The sequence below is a fragment of the Aspergillus fijiensis genome (genome assembly GCF_003184825.1).
Source record: "Aspergillus fijiensis CBS 313.89 unplaced genomic scaffold BO72scaffold_75, whole genome shotgun sequence".
NCBI lineage: Eukaryota > Fungi > Ascomycota > Eurotiomycetes > Eurotiales > Aspergillaceae > Aspergillus > Aspergillus fijiensis.
The window spans coordinates 61848-83280 of NW_024469051.1; the positions used below are offsets into that span (position 1 = coordinate 61848).

Sequence of the window (21433 nt, forward strand, 5' to 3'; positions counted from 1 at the left end):
ACAACCCACCAACCGATTTTAGCCGGGGGGTTCCCAACCGCCGGGTATGTAGTACTCTGTACGGAGTACTTGACAGTATTGCACCGGGGTGTGAACATCCTATTACACTACCATGTGCGGCAGCTTGACTAATATAATCATCTAGGAAAGAATGCTATCTGGTTTTAGAGATATTCGGTAGTCATGCTTCAAGTAACCGACAGGGTTGTAACGCATCACTGCTAGGGCGATTCAACCGTCTCTGCTGCCCCATTCTCTACGGGCGGAGCTACGCTTCAGAGAAGGTGAGACCGTGCTAGCTAAACCATTGATATTCTGTGATTGAACAGTCTACTCAGATTCGAGACCATCTCTATAGACCTCCGTGGTATATGGCGACCCTTTAAATTTGGCAGGTGACTTGGAGTCTAGGAGAACAAAACTGTTAGTTGGCATTTGTACCGATGGTAGAATGCTGTGACTTACTTGAGAAGTTCGAATGCGGTATATTTTTGTAGGTATGCCGTCCCTCGCCTGTATCCTTTGAGAATCCTGGCAGGGTCGGGGTTCAACCCTGGAGTGTCTTTTAGTCGCCTTATTGCAGGGGGCGCTTTGAACATCGGGTCGAAAACCAATAAGTTTGCGCTTCCATTATCACGAATTTCGAACCCAACAATTGTCATAGAGTGTCCTATATAGGGGCTCTCGCATGTCAGCTCTTGCGCTTGGGACGGAGAATAAGTGGCGGGGGGTGTCCAAACCCTGGTGCTGAAAATAGATGGGTGGTAAGTCGGTAGAAATGACCTTGTCTTCCCTCTCCAGGTTGCGTGAGTCCCGGAAATAGGAAGCAACGTTCATGAACAATGCATCATGGGCTCGCATGCTCTCCGTGGGTCCAATGCTGTTGGCTACGCAGCTATAACTAGTCAGTTTCTTGTATCTGAGGCGTTGGTGAGATGGGCTGACAACTTACAGTATTCCGAGACTTGAAAACAGCGCTTGAGCCTGTGCAATAAAACATCAACCGGACTTTCTTCTTCCCGGATGTGGGAGCTGAAGCAGAAACGTATTACCTCAGGTGTGCCAATATATTTTCTGGTCCCCCGAATGCCACCAGTTTCAATTCTTCCTACACTGTTGAATCCCTTGTCCCATGCATTCTCAATCATATCCTGGAGCTGAAGGATTGTAGGCAGTTCCCCAGAGAAGCACTCATACCCTAATAATCGAGCGTTTTTGATATAAGTGATTAGCATCTGGATATTCCTGTAGCCACAGAAGCCGCCTTCCCTAGGAAATTTTGAGATTTGGTGCACCATGGAGCTACAGAAGAAGGCACGCTGGACAGATTTATCACGATCACACAACCGGGCAAGCACAGAGATCACGCCCGTCAACTCGTTCTCAAAGGTTTCCGCCTTTCGAATTGCACCGTTAGAAGAAAGGGTGTTGGTCAAAATCGACTTGGGACCTTTTTCAAGCACTCTTCGCAACCACGCGGGCATTTGCTTTTCATTCGCATGGGGCCCTAATTCTGACCGCTATAGAATGGTCAGCGAGATACACCGCCCGTGAGACAGATGACCTGTCTCTAAGTATAATAAAGTAGAGAGCTGATAGGTTCAATACCCCAAGTCGTTTGATGCCTTCAGTAAGAACACAGTTCTCCAGTCCAGCTGCTGACACTGTGAGTGGTTCGGATCCTCTGAGAGAAAGCTTTGGGAGCGATGAAGTGCCAATGCATTGTTTGTGAGTAGTTCTAGCAGGCTCTGACAGTTCATTTGGCGGGCGAGTCGAGTCCTCCTCAAGGGCGATTTCTTCCGCAGCGTGTAGATCAAGGTGAGACGGCAACTCCGCTTCCATGACCGTCTCACCACAGCCGCAAGGGCAGTCGATGTACCCATCGGGTTGGCCGTCTTGAAAGCCCGGCAACGAGAATTGCTGCCGATGTTGCATCACGAGATGATGGTCTGCATACTGACGGTTCGCTCTATTACTGGCTCGTATGTCATTATCAGGGTGGCAAGATTCCACATGTTCCATAACAAAATTGCTGTCGGCATCAGAGAAGGGACAAAAGGGGCATGTCGGATCGCCATCAGTTGGGTGATCCATAGAGAGTCGAATTTCATGGAATAACACTGAAGAGGCGTTTGGCGTTTAGTCAAGGGAATCAAAATTAGGCCAAGGGCAATCTCCTAGCGAACGAGAACCGGAGAGTAATGTTACGCGTTATTAACTAAAGTTACAATTGCTGTCTGTGGGGCCCCGAGCGGACACTGATAAATATGAATTAACTACGGAATCTCGACAGGCTTGAAGCCCAGTGCCCGGCGTCCGGCGTCCGGCGTCCATATGCGCAAGATTATGAGACTGGTGAGGGACGACTACCTAGAGAGGTGTGGCGAATACGGAAAATTATCATTGGCAACCAAGATTTTCCAACCTGAGTCTTCAAGATTCACATTCAATTATGATTCCACGTGACATCACCCGCAAATTTAGGTGGGTCTGAGATATACTGGTACAGTACACAGTACTCCGTAGTATACTTCTAAAGGCGAGTAGCTTGATTAGATGACTAGCCTGATGGGTCCGAAAAGTAAACAAAGCTTCTGATGCATATACTGTTTGACTGATGCTAGTGCATCAAAGAGGGATTTGGAGACACGGTCAGAGCCAGTGAGCGACCGTGAGCTATTGTTTGGGACGATAGTCAATTCGAGGCTCAGAAAGACCTAAGTACATCCAGAGAACTGACAGAATACATTTGTAGCACTACATTTTAGTGAGGCAGATGACTGAGTCAGTTGGCTCTCTCTGCATACGTGGTTGATTGTCTACCTAGCCGTAGTTGAAGTTGAGTTACTTACTCATAGTCAAGTTGGTTGACTTATAACTTAGTCCACTGAGTAGTTAGTTATAGTTAACTAACTAAGCTCAAATGCCATGACTAATAAACATACTAAGCAATCAGACTTTTTCCCTCCGATATCGTGATCCGCACAATGGAAGGCGGAACAGCAAAAGGTAAAGAATGATTCGCTCACTTTTGTCAATGCTCTGCTCCGCTTTCGCAGACCCCGCCAGGTGCACATAAAAATGGCTGTCCCGCAACCGGAGCCGATCGCAAGGGCATGTTACTGACTTCTTGATTGCAAAGACCCCAAACCTGTTCTCCTAGTTTTCAGTATGAATGAACCGCTAGTCGTCGAGCAAGAGTCCTCATCCATGGTCAATATCGGCCTCCAGGGCTCTTCTGGCAGCAATTGGGTCGTGCAGAAGTTTGGTGGTACGAGCGTCGGCAAGTTCGCCTTGAATATTATCGACCAGGTCGTTCTGTAAGTGGCCTCAATCTCCTCCTGCCCAGTACAGAGCCCGCCATAGGGATGGATTAACCTCTTATATCCAGTCCAAGTCTTTCCGAGCATCGTGTTGCTGTAGTTTGCTCAGCGCGAAGCAGCTCGACCAAAGCTGCCGGTACCACCAACCGGTGAGTCATATTCCTCCCTGAGCAGCGATGGCAACCGCAATTGCCCAAAGTCTCCCATCGTTGTGCCCCCGGGGCAGTCTTCAAGTCTCACCAACCCAGAGTCTAATCAAGTACTTTATTGTCAGGTTACTCCGAGCAGCGCGGGATGCGGAAGACGCTCTATCTCAGCAATATGCCTCTCTTGTAGAGGCCGTTCGGTTGGAACATATTCAGGTAGTCGGAGATCAAATCCAGTCAAATACACTCAAGTTACGGCTGGTTTCTGAGATCAATGCGGAATGCGACCGAGTACTCAAAGTGTTGGAGGCTGCGCAAACACTTGGTGAGATTAGCGCAAGGTGCATCGACAAGGTGATTAGTACCGGGGAGAAGTTAAGTTGCAGACTTATGGCTGCTTTTCTCGAAGATAGGGGCGTCAGGTCGCAATATGTGGACCTGGCCGAGATTATCAATTTCCCCATTTCGAGCCAGGGCCTTGACCAAGAATTCTATAATAACCTAGCTGCTGCTCTCGGAAGAAAGATCGAAAGTTGTGAAGATAGGGTCCCTGTCGTTACCGGATTCTTTGGGACTGTACCTGGCGGTCTTCTTGATCAGATTGGACGGGGCTACACTGATCTCTGTGCTGCTCTTGTTGCTGTGGGCATAAACGCGAAGGAATTGCAGGTCTGGAAAGAAGTTGATGGCATCTTCACAGCCGACCCACGGAAGGTGCCAACCGCACGCCTGCTTTCTGCCATCACACCGGCAGAGGCAGCCGAGTTAACGTTCTATGGCTCTGAAGTGATTCACCCTTTTACCATGGAGCAAGTCATCCGTGCCAAAATCCCTATTCGCATAAAGAACGTCATGAACCCGCGGGGAGACGGTACTGTTATATTTCCCGACTCTTCCAGCGAGCTGGAGAAGACGACCCCCGGCCATGATCCAAGACTGTTTCGTACCCGCAGTCCCAGTCTTATGCAGCGGCCGAAGCGCCCCACGGCCGTGACAATAAAACACAAGATCCTCGTCATTAATGTACATTCGAACAAACGATCACTCTCTCATGGTTTCTTCGCAGGAATATTCTCTGTGCTTGATCGATGGAGGCTTTCTATCGATTTGATTTCGACGAGCGAGGTGCATGTTTCAATGGCCCTTCATTCCGAGATGCCCTTGCTGAATGGAACTGGGAGAGACGAATATCAGATCATAGACGATGACCTGAAGGGAGCCATCCAGGACCTTCAGAAGTATGGAACCGTCGATATCATACCAGAGATGGCAATTCTCAGTCTTGTGGGAAAGCAAATGAAGAACATGATTGGAGTTGCGGGACGGATGTTTTCGACTCTGGGCGAAAACAATGTTAATATCGAGATGATTTCTCAAGGTAAGTACCCTTAGACACTTTGCTACTGTCCAATAACTAATCAACACTGTGTCTCAAGGTGCAAGCGAGATCAATATTTCTTGCGTCATTGAGGAGAGAGACGCCGATCGCGCTTTAAACATAATTCACACCAGCATGTTCACCTTTTTAGACTAGACCAAAGCTTTGACGTATGTCTTTCTTCACTTGCTTCATTTGTACTTTCTGTAAAGTGCATCCTGGTCTCTGGCAGTGTAAGATATCCTTTGCAAATTTCGGTTCGTGAAAAGCTCGATTCTGGTCCACGCTGATCCTACTCCCAAGTCATGGCTGTTATCTGGGCCCCGACTTGCTTGTTGTTGCTGATTGCATGTGAATGTTATTGGTCACCTTGTTATCTTGGTTGCGTTTCTCCTCTGCGATCCCTCGATTCATGATGCTTTCCCCCGCCCCCTCTCATACTAGTCCTGTGTTCCTTGCCTTTGTGGTGTGCATGTGTCGGCGCTATGTATTACAAGAGTCTTTTCGGATGATCATGTTTCTACTGCATCTTGTCAAAACAGGACCGACAGAACCTTTAGATGATTACTAAATAGAACTATCATGTTTGTTTTCTTGTCTACTATAACATAGACTGAAGCTTGAAAGATGCGCCAGAGGTCTGTAGGTGTTCTGCTATAGAGCGGGATAAGTGCTCCATTGCCTATAAAACGTACGCACGGGGGGAAGGTCATTGAAATAACTCAGTGCGAATGAATTAAGAAACCATAGCCAAGGGCGTAGGCGACTCATTACACACAGCAGTATATATGTACATCTCACTAAATGAACCCAGAGACGGCTGGCCTCGGGTTGATGAAGATCTCAAACTGCAAAATTAATAAATGAAGAAGTCTGGTTCCTCAATAATGCGCCCTTACAGATGCATCGCCCTTGCACCCAAGGACTTAGGTGCAAGAAAACTCCCACAAATGCAGTAATATAGATCAGCCCAAGTGCGGAAGTGGAAGCACAGGGTGTTTTCATAGGACCACTCGTACACACAGGTCCATATATAATAAATACCTTACCTTAACGAGATCGACTGGAGTCATACAAGTATAAGTAAAGAAGGGATGGGACGCCGCTGGATCAAATCTTTAACACAACCATACTCATGCATGAGTACTGCAGACTGTACGTACGACACAGAACATCCTTACGTAGTCATGCAGGTACTGACCAAATTTCACATCTGAGCCAAGGCTAATCAATGTATCCGTACATGCCTCATGATGGGGCACATTGTTCGCGAGGGTCTACTAGTAGTTACTGTCTACTGTAAATTTTTACAGTACTGTATGTAATGAATGTATTCCCACTATAAGGTCCGGGCGTTTGGTACTTATCATGTACAGTAACTATGTAGCAAAAGATGTGGTACGTATACAATGTGAGTAACCGGACCTTGTGGGGGAGCATATTATAGAGCAGTACGAAGATGTAGCAGGGCACAGTGCTAGTAGGTATGTAATAAGTAATATGAGTACTCCGTACTCCGTACTCCGTAACTATAGCTTAAAACCTCAATTCAAATTCACTGGCAGTGGTCTATATTACTCTAATGATCTAATCGATTGAACTTAAGTGCAAGCGGGTGGCCCACCCCGTCACGATCTGCCGATTGCACAGCAAGTGATTGGAGGAGAGCTTGCTCCCTTCTGGCGGCAATGGAGCAAGGAGACCAATCAGTAATGTCCAATCCGTACATGTCTTGAGAGCCAAATTCAATGTGTATCGTCATGTGTGACAATACTGGAGCGCTGGATCCGGGTTATGAACATGTTCTCCGCTGGAAGAGACGCGTCTTCATCACGCGTCAAAACCATACCATACTACCTGACAGGACGCGCAGACTCCCTATCAACAGGTTTGGAGTCATGCTTGTCCTTCTTCCCTTTCATTCTTCAATCTGCTAAGAATTGCTATTCTCCAAATAACTCGCGCATATTCCACTTCTCCCCCCCCCCCCCCCCCCTTGCCTGGAGGGACCTACCTTACCAGGCAAAGGCATCTTGAACTTAGAGGTGAGAGCCGCTTTCCCGGGTACCACCTCCTCTTTTTCGATTTCCTACCGACCTAGTCTTCGTCACCTTGCAATATCTTCGAACCTACGAATTAAGTATCCTCCGCGTCGCTCTCATCCTTGCAGCATCTGGATCATTCACCAAGTAGAACAACAAGTGAAAAGGCATATTTTATCACTTGAGGCTATTGTGAAGCCAAAATATCAGTCGCAATCGCGTTTACCCTTCTCGCTGCACCTGATTTGTGCTTGATTATCGCCATATGCCACCTCTACTCCATGAGGTGGCCTGACTGTTAAGTCTCTTAGCACGGATCTCATCCTTCTTCAAGGCGTATGGGCGACGCCCTTGTCTTCTAGGCTTCATTTGGTCGCGATACAACTTGAATGTTAATTGCTTCCGTTATCGGTGCCCTATCGAAGCCCAACGTCTCTGATTCAAGTCCGTCACCATTAATTTATTCTCAGAGACCGCGACGTTTTTGGTGCTCATCAAGCTCCCATTCACTCTCCATAAAAAGTCGCGCTGGCCGCAAATATGAGCTCAACACACTCAGCGTCGACTGTTTCGGGGCCCTCACCACCCCTTCATGGCAGGGTCGTGTCCAAGCCACATCCTCACCTGGAGCCATCGCCTCTACCATTGCAGCCTGTTGAGAATGTTACCTCAACTCAAGTTCGTGAACTGTGTCCGATTCCTCCTGGCCCACGAAGATTGTCACCGACGAAAGCGTATCGAGGATCAGCTGCTTCAATCTCAGGCCGAGGGAAGTTGGGATTTGTCCCGATCACAGCTCCCCCTCCGCCAGCCTTCACGACCGATTCACCCACAAAGCGACCATCTGTTCCAGCGTTCAGTCTGATAACTGCTACTTCATCAATGCCGCAATCTGCCCTTTTCACAACCTTCCCATCAGTCAACCCTGGTAAACGGTCACATAAGGAAACTCATATATTAGATGATACTCCCAGTGACAGTTTTGCTGACTTCCCTGAGCCTACTTTAATGTCCAAGCATCCTATGAAAAGAACACTTTTAGACGCCGCCCCACTTAAGGAACGGGCAGCCAAAAAAATGAAGCGTGAAGACATTACTGCGATGCGACTCCCAGAACCATACGAGATGCCACTGATCGAAGATGACGGCACAAAACCACCGTACAGCTATGCAACCCTGATTGGAATGTCTATTTTACGTGCTCCTAACAGGAAGCTGACCCTTGCACAAATATACAAGTGGATATCTGACGCTTTCTCATACTACAAGAATAGTGATCCTGGATGGCAGAACAGCATTCGCCACAATCTCAGCCTTAACAAAGCATTCATTAAACAGGAGCGACCGAAAGATGATCCAGGCAAAGGCAATTATTGGGCTATAGAGCCTGGCATGGAGGCGCAATTTCTCAAAGACAAGCCCCTGCGCCGAGCGACAATGTCAAGTCTCCCGCTCCCGGCAGCTCCTTTTAGGGATCCGGCTTCCTCCCAGAGCTCAAGTACAACCACATGGGCTGTTCCTCCACCGACATTTACTACAACAGCGAAACCCTCGAAGACTGTGGATCTGTCATCTGACGCAACGCTTCCTGCTTCTGACCCCGCTCTCCAAGATGATACAGGCGACGAAAGTGTGAATTGCAATGTTTTGCAGCCTCCAGCTCCTCGTTCTTCTCCTCCCCAACCAATCCACTCGTCACCTCCTGTTATAGCACCTCGCTACTCCCGCCAAGGAACCCCTCCAACTCCTTCCCTTCACAATACATCTTCCAGCATTGTTCACATCAACAGCAAGCGCAAATCGCATGCTATAAATGATAGCGGTTACTTCTCGTCCTTGGAATCTTCTGCCATGCGACCAAACAAGGCCGGGCATATCCTGACCTCGGATTTGGAAATCGATCCCCCTCGCATCAAACGCGGTCGCGCAGAAGAAGAGATTGCCCGCATTCGAAGCTCGTCACATGACGTAAGCCCCAGTCATTGCGCATCGATGAAAGAGCCAGGGGTCATCGTGAATTCCTCTCCACTACGCGGTGAATATGTCAGCATGCTACCTCCTCCAATTACGCCCTTAATCAAGTTCAAGAAACCAGCAAAACCGCCGCCGTCCGTGTCGCCGAACACTAACCTTCGTAACCATCGAAAGAAAATTCAGCAGATGGTGAATTCTCCCATCAAACATCTGGGACTGACGGATGAGGACCTTCCATGGAGTCCTGCCTTCAACATTCAAGACGAGAGCTTTACACCAAGTGACAGTCCAAATACGAGCTTCGATGTTTTTGCAGATCCTGCTACAGACAACTTATCAAATGCGGCATATGGGTCTCCTGAGAAACGCTCGGCGAAGCGTACCCGAGTTAATCCCGGGGGATCCAGCAGTAGTATACTGGCTGATATTACAGCGGTGAGTGTTAACACTCGCACTGATGTGCCGTCGATTCCCTCCAACAAAAAAAGTCTTCTCTTCCCTGACTCCCCGTCCAAAGCCCCAGAATCAGGGCGCTACATCGACGCCACTCATGATGATTTCTTCGCATTCCATCTTTTCGATGAGAGTCCAGGAGAGGTTGATGGCGTCGACCTCTTGCAGGGATTTCAAAAAATTGGGGATGCAAGCAAGGAAGAGACTTCGCGTCTAAAATCATATGCACCGAGGCCGCGGTTTAATCATCGCAGCAACACGTCCTTGTTTTGACCTTGCACAAGATAGGCTTATATTGGAGAGTCGCCGAGTTGAAAAAAAAAAGTGCAATAGGCTCCAACTATGCCAAATTGCGTTGTATGTCACTATTCCAACGATGCGCGCCATCTAACCACTTTGGCTGGGATATTGTCATCCTACGGATGATGATATATTACGCGGACTAGGAACCAAAGTCTCCCTCCTTTATTGTTCTGATTCTGTTGATTTATCTATCCATGATTAAATCGGTGTTTCTGGCGTTCTTCGGACAAAGGGGATAATCATTGCGGCTGAGATGACCTTCTTATGACCTTTACGATGACATCTGATCAGATGTACATGAGCAACATTTTGTTTCACGAACTTTGAGGGTATTATTCTGATTTTGTATGTAAACAACACAAGTCAGTCTGTGGTTCCCAGTTAACAGTCATAATAATTATCCTACTCTATTGAAATTCTTGAACGTCTTGGATTTGGGTATCATAACGGTCGTAGCAGAGCCAACCAAACAAGGAAACATTGCCAAAATACAGCATCGATGACTTCCTTCAGGTCCAGGCAGATTAGACAGGAAAAGAGGAAAGACTACATCTCTAAAGACAGGCAACATATTAAACCTGCCCAAACGCCGTAGATGAGGCCCGTCCTGTCAGATTATTACCGCTTTAAATAAGTGGTTCGGAGCCGCGCGCGCGAAGATTGTTGTCCGACAATTGCCCCGCTGCCATAAGTCTAGTCACTGCTTGCACAGCCTCGACAGCCACAGCTTACACATTGAATCGTTTGGTCTTCCTTTAGTTGCGCTTTCGGTACCCGACAAATGCAGGTTGCATTGAAATTCGTTTCTTTTGTCTGTATGCAGCGGAGGCAACAGAGCTTAACCATACCAAGTCAGCAATGTGAACATGTTATTGCGATGCAGGCCGCATCGAAGGTAATAGGAAATATTAGGGAAAGACCTTTTCGTAGCCTTGCTTTTTCCACTTGGCAATCAAGTTTGAATCGGCATAGTTATTCTTGAGAAGCCACTCGTAGAGTTGTTTCGATATTGCTTCCTTCTCATAATACAGGTCGTATATATATCGAGATCCTAGGTTCATATCACTTAGCCACTAAAGATATATGTCGATTGCGGTCTTGAAGGCCGACTAATGCGAGGAGCTGTAAGTGGGGATAGCAGGACAAGGGGAATGCGCACTTTGATGACTTATCTGAAATATAGGCCACAGCATCTCATGCTTCTTCTTCCCGTCGTGTGATGCATTTTCTGCATCTTTCATCCTGTTGCTGAATTCGAGTAAGGTATCTTCAATATCATCGAAACCCGCCGGAGGTGGCTTGCGGGTACGTGAAGTTCGAATAGGAGGCATACTGGGAGGCACGGCGGAAATGCAGAAAGAGGCGGAGGTGTAAGAGATTGGTATATTACGTACGACAAGATAAGTAGATGATGTTCGACTTGTCGCGAAATTGCAGAGACAAGCCAACAGATGATTGATGCCTCGAACGGTCATAAGAAACGGTAGTCCTTTTTGCCATCTCACACCGCCATGTGACAGGTCTGAGGAAATGCTTGTGCGGGCTGACTTTGGTTACCAGGAAGAAAAGAGCCCAACCACCCGGTTAGACACCAGCTTCCCGGCACACATCTTCTTCCCAACAACTCTTTCCTCCTATTCTGTTGTTTCTCTGGCCAAGATAAAAAAAATCCACCATGGATACTCAAACGCAACTCGACATCGCCAAGCTCAATGATGCCGACAGAAAAGAATTGACCCAGTACCTCGCAAACGAGGCACAGAAATCCAACATCCAGCAAAGTAAGTTGAACAGGGAATAGTCATAGTGAACTGAGCGAGCGGGCTTTTTGAAGAATGTCGACTGATTGTCATTACTTCTGCAAGCTGTTCATGGCCTGGCCGATATCTGTTGGAAAAAGTGCATCACCGGAAAGATCTCGTCGGGCCGCCTAGATCACTCTGAGGAAGCCTGTGCGCAGAATTGCGTGGAACGATGGATGGATACGAACTTTGCTGTTTTGAAGCACCTCGAAACCCTGCGAGGACAATGAAAGCTTCGTGTTCGGTGTACTAATGTATACAACTGCCTTTCGAGCTCGCTCCATCTAGACAATATTGGTCTGCTGTGTTGGTTTTCCCAATTCTCCACTCACTTGGATCGAGACCTTTCTTTGACAGGAATCCAAAATTGCTATATCCAGGCCACACCAAGGAATTGAAAGCCTCAAGTAGACCTATATACACGCATATCGTACTCAACCAATCCCATGAATTAGTCCTGGACCCGAGAAGCGCCATGCTGTCTCATGTTCACATCCACCGGAATTTTACATTTAAAGGCTTCTCCACTAAGACGCGGGAGAGTATAACGGGGTATCATCCTGTGTCATCTATACTTCATTACTATATCGTGGGTTCGGGTAATGCTTTTCATTTTTTGATTTGATCATTGCATCCTCGTCGAAGCACAGGCAGTTAACTGTATATTTGATATTGATGAACCACCGCACAAAACTAAAAGAAAAACCCGTCCAGTCCCAGACAAACCCATCTAGACGATAGCAAGCTTGGTGGCAGCAATGTCCAGAGCGTCGACGTCGGGAGTAAGACGGGCGTAAGCCTTCTTGGAGCCGTCGGGTCTGGAGAAGTTAGATTTGTCACCGGTCATCTCTTCAAGTGCAGAGCGATTCACATACCTGACAAGAGTGTTGACCTTGACGGTATCGACGTCGTACAGCTGCTTGAGAGCAAGCTTGATCTGACGCTTGTTGGCCTTGACGTCCACGATGAACACAAGGGTGTTGTTCTCCTCGATCTTCTTCATGGCGCTCTCCGTGTTGAGGGGGAAGAGAACGACCTTGTGGGCATCGAGGCGGGGCGCGTGGGGGATCGACTTGCGAGGGTACTTGGGCGACCGGGAAAGCTGAAGGGTCTTGGGGCGGTGGAAGGTGGTCGAGGTGCGGACCTTGCGAGCCTTGTGCGCCTGGAAATCGAAAACGTTCAGCATCAAGATCATAGGTGGCTCGGGTGTCAAGGGAACATACACCTGCACCCTTCAGAACTGCCTTGGCAGCAGCACCAGCCTTGCTGCTGGGCTTGGTCTTGCCTGTACAATTCCACATGTCAGTCGCTGTGGTTCACTGAGAAAAATTGCTCATTTCGACGGCCGGCCCGCGAGACAGTCAAAACAGATGGCGCGAGTGCCAAATCAACGCTGAGTTCAATTTCGCCATGTTGCTCCTGCTTTGCTGTGCTGGGATGAAAATCACGTCGATTCCACAAAATTCCACCGGAATGTATCACTCGATGCGCGCAAATTCGGGATTCGGAAAAGGAGAATCTGCAGACTCAAACATCATGGGGTAGTCGCACGAAATTAACCTACCTTGCTTGTTTTCCACCTTAGGGGCCATGGCTGTCGTCCGGCGCTGTCGTGGTGATTGTCGCAGTGTCGAGAGTCGAATTATTTGGAAGGTATTCGCTTAGCGAAAACCCTACGGATGCTGTGTGGGTCACCTGACCTTCCCGCTCTCCAGGCTGCTCAAATATCTTGGCGCCCTCTGAAACAGGCTAGACTTAGCTAACCAGGTTATAACTGTCTCTAGTATCACGTGTGAATTGAGTGGCGAAGTTTACTGGTCTGGCCGACTCGCTCCGGCTCGATTAAATTCTACGTATCATGCTTCTACCTAAGCCAGGGCGTTAAGCGGTCAAGTTCTCCTACGTAGGCATCGCGTTCGCTCGTATATTGCTGTGGGATTCGAAGCGGAAATAGCGAAGCACCCTACCGCCATGATAAACTCCAAAAGACAAAGGCTCAAAAGGCCGACTCTTCTTTCTCGGACTCGCCCACCAACGATCAAGCCAGGCCACGCAAGCCTCTCGTCAAAAGCGACCCGAAACCTCATTCGCTCACATCACAGACTACTCAAAGCACGAACGCAGGCTTCGCAGACCGGCGATGCAGCCTCCGTGGCTAAAATTGATGCCCAGATCGAAGAAAACGGTGGTTTGGAAAGCTACCAACTTGCGAGCAAGCTGGGCCAGTCGTCCACTCGCGGTGGTGATTCCAGCAAACTTCTGGTTCACTGGCTAGCCCCACGACTACAGCCACTGGAAGGCAAACATTACAAATATCGTGTGCTCGAAGTTGGAGCGCTTAGCACCAAAAATGCCTGTTCCTTGAACCAATCGCTTGAAGTCACTAGGATCGATCTGAATTCCCAGGAGGCAGGCATTTCGAAGCAAGATTTTATGGAAAGGCCTCTTCCAGAACACGTGGGCGACCAATTTCATGTTATCAGTCTCTCTCTAGTCCTCAACTATGTACCGGATGCCCTCGTCAGAGGTGAAATGTTGAAGCGCTGCACATCTTTTCTGGTCAAATCGCCACCATCTGGTCTTTGTCAAGATGCATGCTCTTGCTTGTTTCTCGTTCTGCCAGCCGCCTGCGTTTATAATTCTCGCTACCTCACGGAAGCCCGGCTGTACGATATAATGTCAAGCATGGGGTTTATTCTGTCAAACAGCAAGAAAACTCATAAACTTATCTACCAACTCTGGGAATATACTGGTAATTCCAACCCCAGGTCTTTCGCCAAGGAAATGCTGAATCCTGGCAAGGTCAGGAACAATTTCGCCATCATTGTCAAATGACACATCCGTGGCATAAGGCATTAACGCAGAAGAATAAGGCATTCAGTGTCCGGAGCCTCACAATGCAGAAATGGTTTCCTGCGGTATAAAGGACCAGGCAGTCCCAATGAGCGCTAGTATCGAAGAAATGACTAGCAAAGACCAGTTCAGTAGTCGCTCTCGTGGGCTAATCTCTTTGCCGAAGATCTTCAAGTGAAATGCCAGCGGCAGGATAATGCATATTGTGAAGCACAGAGCCGAACCCATCAGCGCCATAATTCTGTCGAATGACGGGAAGAGAACTGCCATGCAAACAATAAGGACGATCACCGCTATACGTATCGCGGCTTTCGAAGCCTCGCGCAGCACAGATTTCATCGCTCCATGCTGGCTTGATTGTCCTTCCGGACGCGGAACAAGTCCACAAAGAACCTCGATGGTAGCCACGAGAGGCCGGCAGCTGCAACGCGTCAATCGAAAGAGCCCTTCTGCGAGGCGCGAGAAGAGTAAGCTAGATATGCTCAACACTTACTTTAAGGGTACCTTAGTAATTGGAATCGTCGCGATAAATACTATCATGCAAATAGATAAGGCACGTGGGAACTCATTTGTCAACAGAATGTTGGCAGTAATCTCATCCCGGACTGTGTCACCAAACATAAGCCAGCCCACAATGGCCATTGCACAATCGAGGGAATACTACAGCGAAACACGGTTGTTAATTCCAAAAGAGCTTTCAATGTTCTTCCCTTATTAATTGTCGTTAGCTTACCGTGAAGGAATACGTCACCACGAGACTCTTGCCGTACTTCTGCGGGTGTCTCATGTCCCGGTAGATATTTGGAAAGACACCATGACCGCCCCACGGTGCTATGAACCATTAGTTGCTCCCATGCATGTTCTAAATGCTCAAAACCAGACTTACACATTATCAGGCCAAAGCTGAGAGGAAGGGTTGCCCACTTATCCGGCAGCAGTGAAGTCCGGGCTGGTTGGAGCAGGGAACCCGGCGCTGTTGCTTTCAGCACCCCATCAATGCATATGATCAAGACAACTGCTCATGAGGTCAGTATGATATGTCATAAACCTATCAAGGTAGTAGACGTACTAGATGTGCAAGACAGAATGCCAAGAATACTTGTCACACTGAGAAGCCTCAAGGGTAAGAAGTTTAGAGGGATAAGCATGAGCCCACAAATAAATTTCCAATGGAGAATGCTGAGACCTGGCACTAGAGCTTGCAGGCTATCTGCAAAGAGTACAACAAGGGCAACACAAGCCCCTATGAGCTCCAAGCAGAACAACAGACTCGTGACTAAGCGCGCGTGATACCCAAAACTGATATAAGCTAGATCAGCGTAAGTGACAAGACTTCGGTCAACATCCAAGCACTTTGCCAGGATTTTCGCTGTATATGCTGTGGTAAATGCTGCCAAGAGTAAGAACGTCAGTCCTATAAGCCAACCCGCTTGTTTCATTGCCAACGGTAGGCTTAGAAGACCGATGCCGATTAATACGTTTACGGAATTGAAAATAGTTTGCGGAACAGTAGATTGCCCAACAACCACACATTCGCGTGTACCATTGTTGTGTTGGACTTGCTTGACAAGTAGTGACGCCCCTTCGGGTTCCACTGCGGTGTCACCGCGACTTTTTTGTTCCCTGTGAAGTTGGGCTGCATTCCTTCGCGCTGTTTGACTGATTCGCGAAGAAATTGTACCGTAGGATGTCCCAAGCAAGGGCTCACATCTGTCTGGACTCGTGCTCGGAACCCCCGAATAGACCTGTGTAGCAGTACTGCGGTTTTCCGCACCCCCGTCCGAGCTCAGTAAAGGCCGTGTAGAGCTCACCTCATGGTCGCGCTGATCGTACGACCTGGGAAGACTTGATCGTATAGTATCCCACTCTTCGTCTGCGTCAGCTGTCACGAAGGAGGGGCGACGAGGTAGAACCTCCGGGAAGCATGCGGCTCGCTGCCATGACCGTGCGAAGTTGTCGATGCTATTGACTCCGCCGGCTTGCCGAAAACGCGCGGAGAAGGAGGCCGATCTGGGTTGCTCATTTTAGAGGCTGTTGTTGGCCACCGTAGGAAGCGGGAGCCAAAGTTTACCTTGACCTGGGCATAAAATCCTCATCTTCCGGAGAGCTGCTGAAGCTATCGGTCTCAGATGGTGACGTTGAGGTTGACCTGCCATGAGCAGTGGGCCAATGGTGGCTCGAATCTCCAACCTCATCGTCATCCAACAAAGCGGGTTGTGACATTTTATTCTCGTATGCACTTCAACTTGGATTCTCGTGCTAGTCAGCAAGGTGATATCAGTGCGCTGTAACGGCAATTGCTGGACAGGAGCGTGAAGGAGGCGTGATAGAATATTGATGGCCGTCCAAGTCGGGACCAATAGCGGCGAACAACGATATGGAAGTGACAAGCCAAAGAGGTGGAGGAAAGAGAGAAGGAAAAGTAGAACGGAAGCAGTGCCCACAGACGCCTTGACTTGTTTTGGGTGGAGTGACTTAGTCGGGGCCGACGACTACTTATCAAGACGAGAACAAGGAAGGTGGGAGACCATTCTAGAGTCTGTGTACACAGGCCAGGGTCGTGACCCTCTTATACGCACAATCGTTGAAGCTCATATCGAAATCGACGCAGTCTGGGACTGATAAGCATCAGACTAGAACTTTTTGCTCAAGCAAGGAAATGGCAAGTCAAATGAATGAGAAATACTCATTGATCAGAGAGAGCTCCTACCGGGGCTTGGGTGACGGAAGTGGAGAGTGGATTGGACGGACACCGGCTATCATGATGATAACAGCAATACTAGTCTAGTCCGTTTAGTCCAGAGTACCTTATCAATATTGATCGTCAGAAGCTGGTGGCTATACTAATACGTAAGCCCACAGAGTCATTTGTTGACTACTAGGTAGTTAGTCCGTCCGAAAAAGAGCGCGACTTGCACACCGCAGGTAATGGATTTTCTTGTCCTTGCTCCGTACTTTTCTTGAGATTCTAGTTAAGTAAAAGGTACAGTACCTGGTCCCTAGGGGCCTCTCCCATGGAATCGACTTGGCCTGGTTCAATTTATCATTCAGACACCCCAACTTGCTTCTTTGGCCCTGTGGACGGACTACTGCTGCTGCCACTTAACTACTACGACGACATACTACGACGACGACGACGACTACATGACCTTTTCATTTGTGTTTGAAGACATTCGCTCCGATCCACGCAAATCCAAAATCCAGTAGATACCTACCTAGGCCTTGCACCTATTTCTACAATGTTGGCTGTGCCCCCACTAAGTTCGTGCATTGTACTGTACAGTACGGTGCATACCACCCCCTCTGTAAGAGTCAAAGAGGTCTGTCTAGACACTCTTCAAATTGCTGCAAATCCACAAGCTCCAGGGATTAGCATGAGGTATAGACACTCTCTCAGTTAAGTTCAAATCGGGACAGGTTGTCTTAGCCGCACTATGAAGGGTAATACACGGCGCAGTGCCTACCATATCCTCATAGAGAAGTTCGTGGCTACTGCCGGTGTACTGTTATGTACAATACATACATGCACTCCTTGTGGGAAATAGACGCTTATGTCATCGCCAACAGGCGACTTGCCGACCCATTTCAATCCATTCCCGCCCCTCCACGGTGCCTGATGAAATTTGCTTAACACCCCGCTGGACTCGGAAGGCACATAGACCAGCTTTAGAGGTACGTATGCGCTTTTTAACCCCTCCCATCCTTTCGCCGGTCGCTGTTAAACCTCACACCCCCGGAATTTGCCTGCTCGCAATCTCCTTTTTCTTCACTTTATTCTGTCCCTATCTTAATCCCGCGATCAGCTTCGCTGATAGTACAATCAGCATTCACCAGCTTTGCCTCAACCTTTTCCTGGTCGTGTACTACTGTCGCCTCGCCAACATGAGTGCGGCTCAGCCGAACGAAGCGGAGAAGAACATTGAGATATGGAAGGTCAAGAAGCTCATCAAGCGCCTGGAGATGGCTCGAGGGAATGGAACCTCGATGATCTCTCTAATTATTCGTATGTCCTCCATTTTGGATACTTGACCGTGGTTGCCACACTAATTCCAAGCCGCTCGCAGCCCCGAAGGATCAGATCTCTAGAGCCGCGAAGATGTTGGCCGAAGAATTTGTGAGAGAAGAACTTAATAGGTGATTTGATATGGTGTAGTGCTAATGCGGTACGTCTTGCAGGGCACTGCTTCAAACATCAAATCCCGCGTCAATCGACTTTCTGTCCTTTCCGCCATTACATCCACTCAGCAGCGTCTCAAGCTGTACAACAAAGTTCCTCCCAATGGCTTGGTCGTCTACTGCGGTGAAATTATCACATCTGAGGGCAAGGAGCGCAAAATTAACATTGACTTTGAGCCTTTCAAGCCGATCAATACTTCGCTTTACCTCTGTGACAACAAATTTCACACGGAAGCGCTCAGTGAGCTGTTGGAGTCGGATCAGAAGTTCGGTTTCATTGTCATGGATGGAAACGGCGCGCTTTTTGGCACACTAAGCGGCAATACCCGAGAAATCCTCCAGAAGCTGAGCGTCGATCTGCCAAAGAAGCACGGCCGTGGTGGTCAGTCAGCCTTGCGTTTTGCTCGTCTTCGTGAGGAGAAGCGTCACAATTATGTGCGCAAGATCGCCGAGTTGGCCGTGCAGAACTATATCACCAATGACAAGGTCAATGTTGCTGGCTTAATCTTGGCTGGTTCGGCTGACTTCAAGAACGATTTGAATCAATCTGATATGTTCGACCAGCGATTACAAGCCAAGGTCATCAAGGTTGTTGACGTTTCGTACGGTGGTGAGAACGGCTTCAACCAGGCTATAGAACTTGCCGCAGAGACTTTGAGCAACGTCAAATTCGTCCAGGAAAAGAAGCTTATTGGAAAGTACTTCGAGGAGATCAGCCAGGACACCGGGAAGGTCTGCTACGGTATCGATGACACTCTTAAAGCCCTGGAACTCGGCGCAGCGGAAACCCTCATTGTGTATGAGAATCTCGATATCACTCGATGGGTTCTCAAAAGTTCTAGCGGCTCGGACGTTGTTGTCCATACCTCGAAGGCCCAGGAAGCCAATCGTGAGATGTTCACTGATAAGGAGACTGGGACTGAGATGGAAGTCAGTGAGCAAACTTCATTCCTTGAATGGCTCGCGGAAAATTACAAGGACTTCGGTGCAGCCCTTGAGTTCGTCTCCGATAAATCAACCGAAGGAAATCAATTCGTGAAGGGTTTCGGTGGAATTGGCGCGATGCTTCGATACAAGGTCAACTTCGAACAACTTGCTGATTTTGAAGATGAGGATGAATTCTACGACGGTTTGTATACTACGCCTATTACTCGGTTCACGTTACTAATGCCTTCCCACTACAGATTGACGGTTTAGCAACCTCGCAGAGAGCGAGGATGCACGCCCAGAAGCTCTCGAACCTGATCTTCTGACGGCTCGCCCCGTGATTCGTGAAGGCGGCTCCTACGGCAACCGCATGGCTCTAGTAGCATTTACCATGACATTGCCTGTGCAAGTATCTTGAAGCTGCCCATAGGTATGTTTCGTCATCTCTTAAACATAAATAGTCTTTGACACTTTGATCGTCAGCAGGGCCATCCAAGCTCCGCATTATAACAACCCATGTTATTCGGGCAGTCTTCGATGCCGCCAGGCCTGACCACTGGAAAACAATGATGGCTATCCTATCGCCTCTGGCGATGCTCACCGATGACTGCCGAGCTTATAACTGATGGGCTTGTGCGTTTAGACTGTTGCTTTCTATGTATCGGAGTTGCTCTCATTTATACTTATACTCTACTTTCTTTCACTTTACTATCTCGTGAACCCTACATTCTCCAGAAATTTAGGAATCAAGCTATTATCATACCTGCCTAGCACGTCCTACAAACACATGTAGATGTGATTTGGCTTGATAACTATCATTGCAAAATAAGGTCTCCCCGAGGATAAGAATACTGCAAAGATGTTACTAAGCTGGGCCCACTTGGAAAGACAAACCTCAAAATCTTACCTATACTGCTTCATCTTCGAAGCTTGGTACAAGCTGGTCTGTCCAGGTGCCCAGGTATCGGCAGTATTCGGTGACTTGTTTTAATCCATGTAGTATTCCTGAGACTGCGTCTGCGTTCAGACTGGTAGGGGTCAAGTGTCCTTCAACCAGAAACATATACTTCCATGCCTTGACCTGGCTAGGTCGTGAATTGATGCTTGTCAAGTTCATGCCATGGGTCTTGAATATCAGAAGAGCATCTGCCAAAGCGCCTGCGCGGTCCTGGGGCACCATAAACGAAATCAATGTCTTCTTCTGTGCCGTACCACTAGGCGTCCCAGAGACCTTGATATGCTCGAAATCCACAGCAGCGGGGCGATCGGCCTGTGCTTTCATAAGCACCAGGAAGCGTGTGGTGTTGTTTGCATTATCCTCGATATTTTCTGCAAGAATATCGAGACCATGATATTCTGCGGCAAAGCGACTGGCTATCGCAGCAGTCGGCTCACTTCTGTCTTTCGAGACAATTTCCGCCCCTTTAGAAGTGGACGACACATCCTGTCGTTCGACACCTTTAAGATTTTTCTCAAGAAAGACATCGCACTGACCCCAAGCCTGCGGGTGGGTGTACAGTCTGCTGATGGAGCCATAGTCCTGCTGGTCTGGAAGAAAGTCACCTTTGCGAGTCAACAGACAGTGATGAATGGTCAAATAATGCTCCCCGCACACTTTCACATTGCCATAAAGGCCATTGGGATCTGCTAGAAGGTCTAGCGTCTGGACGACAGATCCATTAGTAGAGTTTTCGCAAGGGATGATGGCGTAGTCTGCTTTCTCTTCCTGCACCGCGGCAAAAGCATCCGCGAACGACACGCACGGTAGCAGATCGGCCGAGGATCCAAAGGTTTCAACAGCAGCCTAAAGTCTCCGATACTCAGAACAGCACTCGAATGGGGAGTGGGGTAATAGCTGGTGCTTCTGACCTGATGGGAGAAGGAGGCTATAGGGCCCAGGAACGTGACTCTGATAGGCTGCTCCATTGCTCCGGTTGCTGTGCTTTGAGTTGTATGATTCGGGGGCCTTCTGCCAAGCAGCGCTGGACTTCTGCAGCGGCGGCTGACATAACATGTCTAGGTTAACTAACTAACATAGTTAACTCCGTAACTGAGC

The 21433-nt window shown here is 48.4% G+C and overlaps 10 protein-coding genes across 10 annotated transcripts; 5 read left to right on the forward strand and 5 right to left on the reverse strand.

Annotated features, from left to right (window-relative positions):
- Nucleotides 1-207: 207 nt before the first annotated feature.
- BO72DRAFT_531864 (C78 family peptidase) lies at nucleotides 208-2250 on the reverse strand. The gene is made up of 6 exons (XM_040950404.1): nucleotides 1609-2250; nucleotides 1053-1520; nucleotides 953-984; nucleotides 741-895; nucleotides 466-670; nucleotides 208-407 (listed from the first exon to the last, which is right to left on the reverse strand). Exons 1-6 carry the CDS (start codon nucleotides 2092-2094, stop codon nucleotides 383-385), a joined length of 1371 nt encoding a protein of 456 aa, XP_040796468.1. The 5' UTR covers nucleotides 2095-2250; the 3' UTR covers nucleotides 208-382.
- A 960-nt stretch (nucleotides 2251-3210) lies between these two features.
- BO72DRAFT_389376 (aspartate kinase) lies at nucleotides 3211-5003 on the forward strand (the record flags this gene model as incomplete). The annotated part of the gene is made up of 4 exons (XM_040941765.1): nucleotides 3211-3320; nucleotides 3392-3472; nucleotides 3598-4847; nucleotides 4906-5003. 4 exons carry the CDS (start codon nucleotides 3211-3213, stop codon nucleotides 5001-5003), a joined length of 1539 nt encoding a protein of 512 aa, XP_040796469.1.
- A 2768-nt stretch (nucleotides 5004-7771) lies between these two features.
- On the forward strand, nucleotides 7772-9589 carry BO72DRAFT_462946 (forkhead box transcription factor; the record flags this gene model as incomplete). The annotated part of the gene is made up of 1 exon (XM_040946576.1): nucleotides 7772-9589. One exon carries the CDS (start codon nucleotides 7772-7774, stop codon nucleotides 9587-9589), a length of 1818 nt encoding a protein of 605 aa, XP_040796470.1.
- Nucleotides 9590-10312: 723 nt separating this feature from the next.
- Nucleotides 10313-10950, reverse strand: BO72DRAFT_389507 (BUD31 family protein; the record flags this gene model as incomplete). Its single annotated transcript, XM_040941773.1, has 3 exons — nucleotides 10313-10456; nucleotides 10540-10670; nucleotides 10779-10950. 3 exons carry the CDS (start codon nucleotides 10948-10950, stop codon nucleotides 10313-10315), a joined length of 447 nt encoding a protein of 148 aa, XP_040796471.1.
- A 236-nt stretch (nucleotides 10951-11186) lies between these two features.
- Nucleotides 11187-11867, forward strand: BO72DRAFT_452643 (Tim10/DDP family zinc finger protein). The gene is made up of 2 exons (XM_040945773.1): nucleotides 11187-11400; nucleotides 11485-11867. The coding sequence occupies exons 1-2, from the start codon at nucleotides 11295-11297 to the stop codon at nucleotides 11649-11651; spliced, it is 273 nt and encodes a 90-aa protein (XP_040796472.1). The 5' UTR covers nucleotides 11187-11294; the 3' UTR covers nucleotides 11652-11867.
- Nucleotides 11737-13049, reverse strand: BO72DRAFT_452644 (60S ribosomal protein uL23). The gene is made up of 3 exons (XM_040945774.1): nucleotides 12645-13049; nucleotides 12297-12583; nucleotides 11737-12239 (listed from the first exon to the last, which is right to left on the reverse strand). The coding sequence occupies exons 1-3, from the start codon at nucleotides 12720-12722 to the stop codon at nucleotides 12152-12154; spliced, it is 453 nt and encodes a 150-aa protein (XP_040796473.1). The 5' UTR covers nucleotides 12723-13049; the 3' UTR covers nucleotides 11737-12151.
- A 199-nt stretch (nucleotides 13050-13248) lies between these two features.
- Nucleotides 13249-14577, forward strand: BO72DRAFT_274217 (25S rRNA (adenine2142-N1)-methyltransferase). The gene has a single exon (XM_040940225.1). The coding sequence runs from the start codon at nucleotides 13393-13395 to the stop codon at nucleotides 14254-14256; it is 864 nt and encodes a 287-aa protein (XP_040796474.1). The 5' UTR covers nucleotides 13249-13392; the 3' UTR covers nucleotides 14257-14577.
- Nucleotides 14314-16497, reverse strand: BO72DRAFT_462948 (putative transporter; the record flags this gene model as incomplete). The annotated part of the gene is made up of 6 exons (XM_040946577.1): nucleotides 14314-14695; nucleotides 14768-14934; nucleotides 15008-15105; nucleotides 15161-15289; nucleotides 15344-16284; nucleotides 16346-16497. 6 exons carry the CDS (start codon nucleotides 16495-16497, stop codon nucleotides 14314-14316), a joined length of 1869 nt encoding a protein of 622 aa, XP_040796475.1.
- Nucleotides 16498-17885: 1388 nt separating this feature from the next.
- On the forward strand, nucleotides 17886-19814 carry BO72DRAFT_274233 (translation termination factor eRF1). The gene is made up of 4 exons (XM_040940226.1): nucleotides 17886-17946; nucleotides 18078-18277; nucleotides 18339-18388; nucleotides 18451-19814. The coding sequence occupies exons 2-4, from the start codon at nucleotides 18157-18159 to the stop codon at nucleotides 19645-19647; spliced, it is 1368 nt and encodes a 455-aa protein (XP_040796476.1). The 5' UTR covers nucleotides 17886-17946; nucleotides 18078-18156; the 3' UTR covers nucleotides 19648-19814.
- Nucleotides 19815-20139: 325 nt separating this feature from the next.
- Nucleotides 20140-21320, reverse strand: BO72DRAFT_452650 (prephenate dehydratase PHA2). Its single transcript, XM_040945775.1, has 3 exons — nucleotides 21247-21320; nucleotides 20285-21181; nucleotides 20140-20228 (listed from the first exon to the last, which is right to left on the reverse strand). The coding sequence occupies exons 1-2, from the start codon at nucleotides 21301-21303 to the stop codon at nucleotides 20285-20287; spliced, it is 954 nt and encodes a 317-aa protein (XP_040796477.1). The 5' UTR covers nucleotides 21304-21320; the 3' UTR covers nucleotides 20140-20228.
- Nucleotides 21321-21433: the final 113 nt, after the last annotated feature.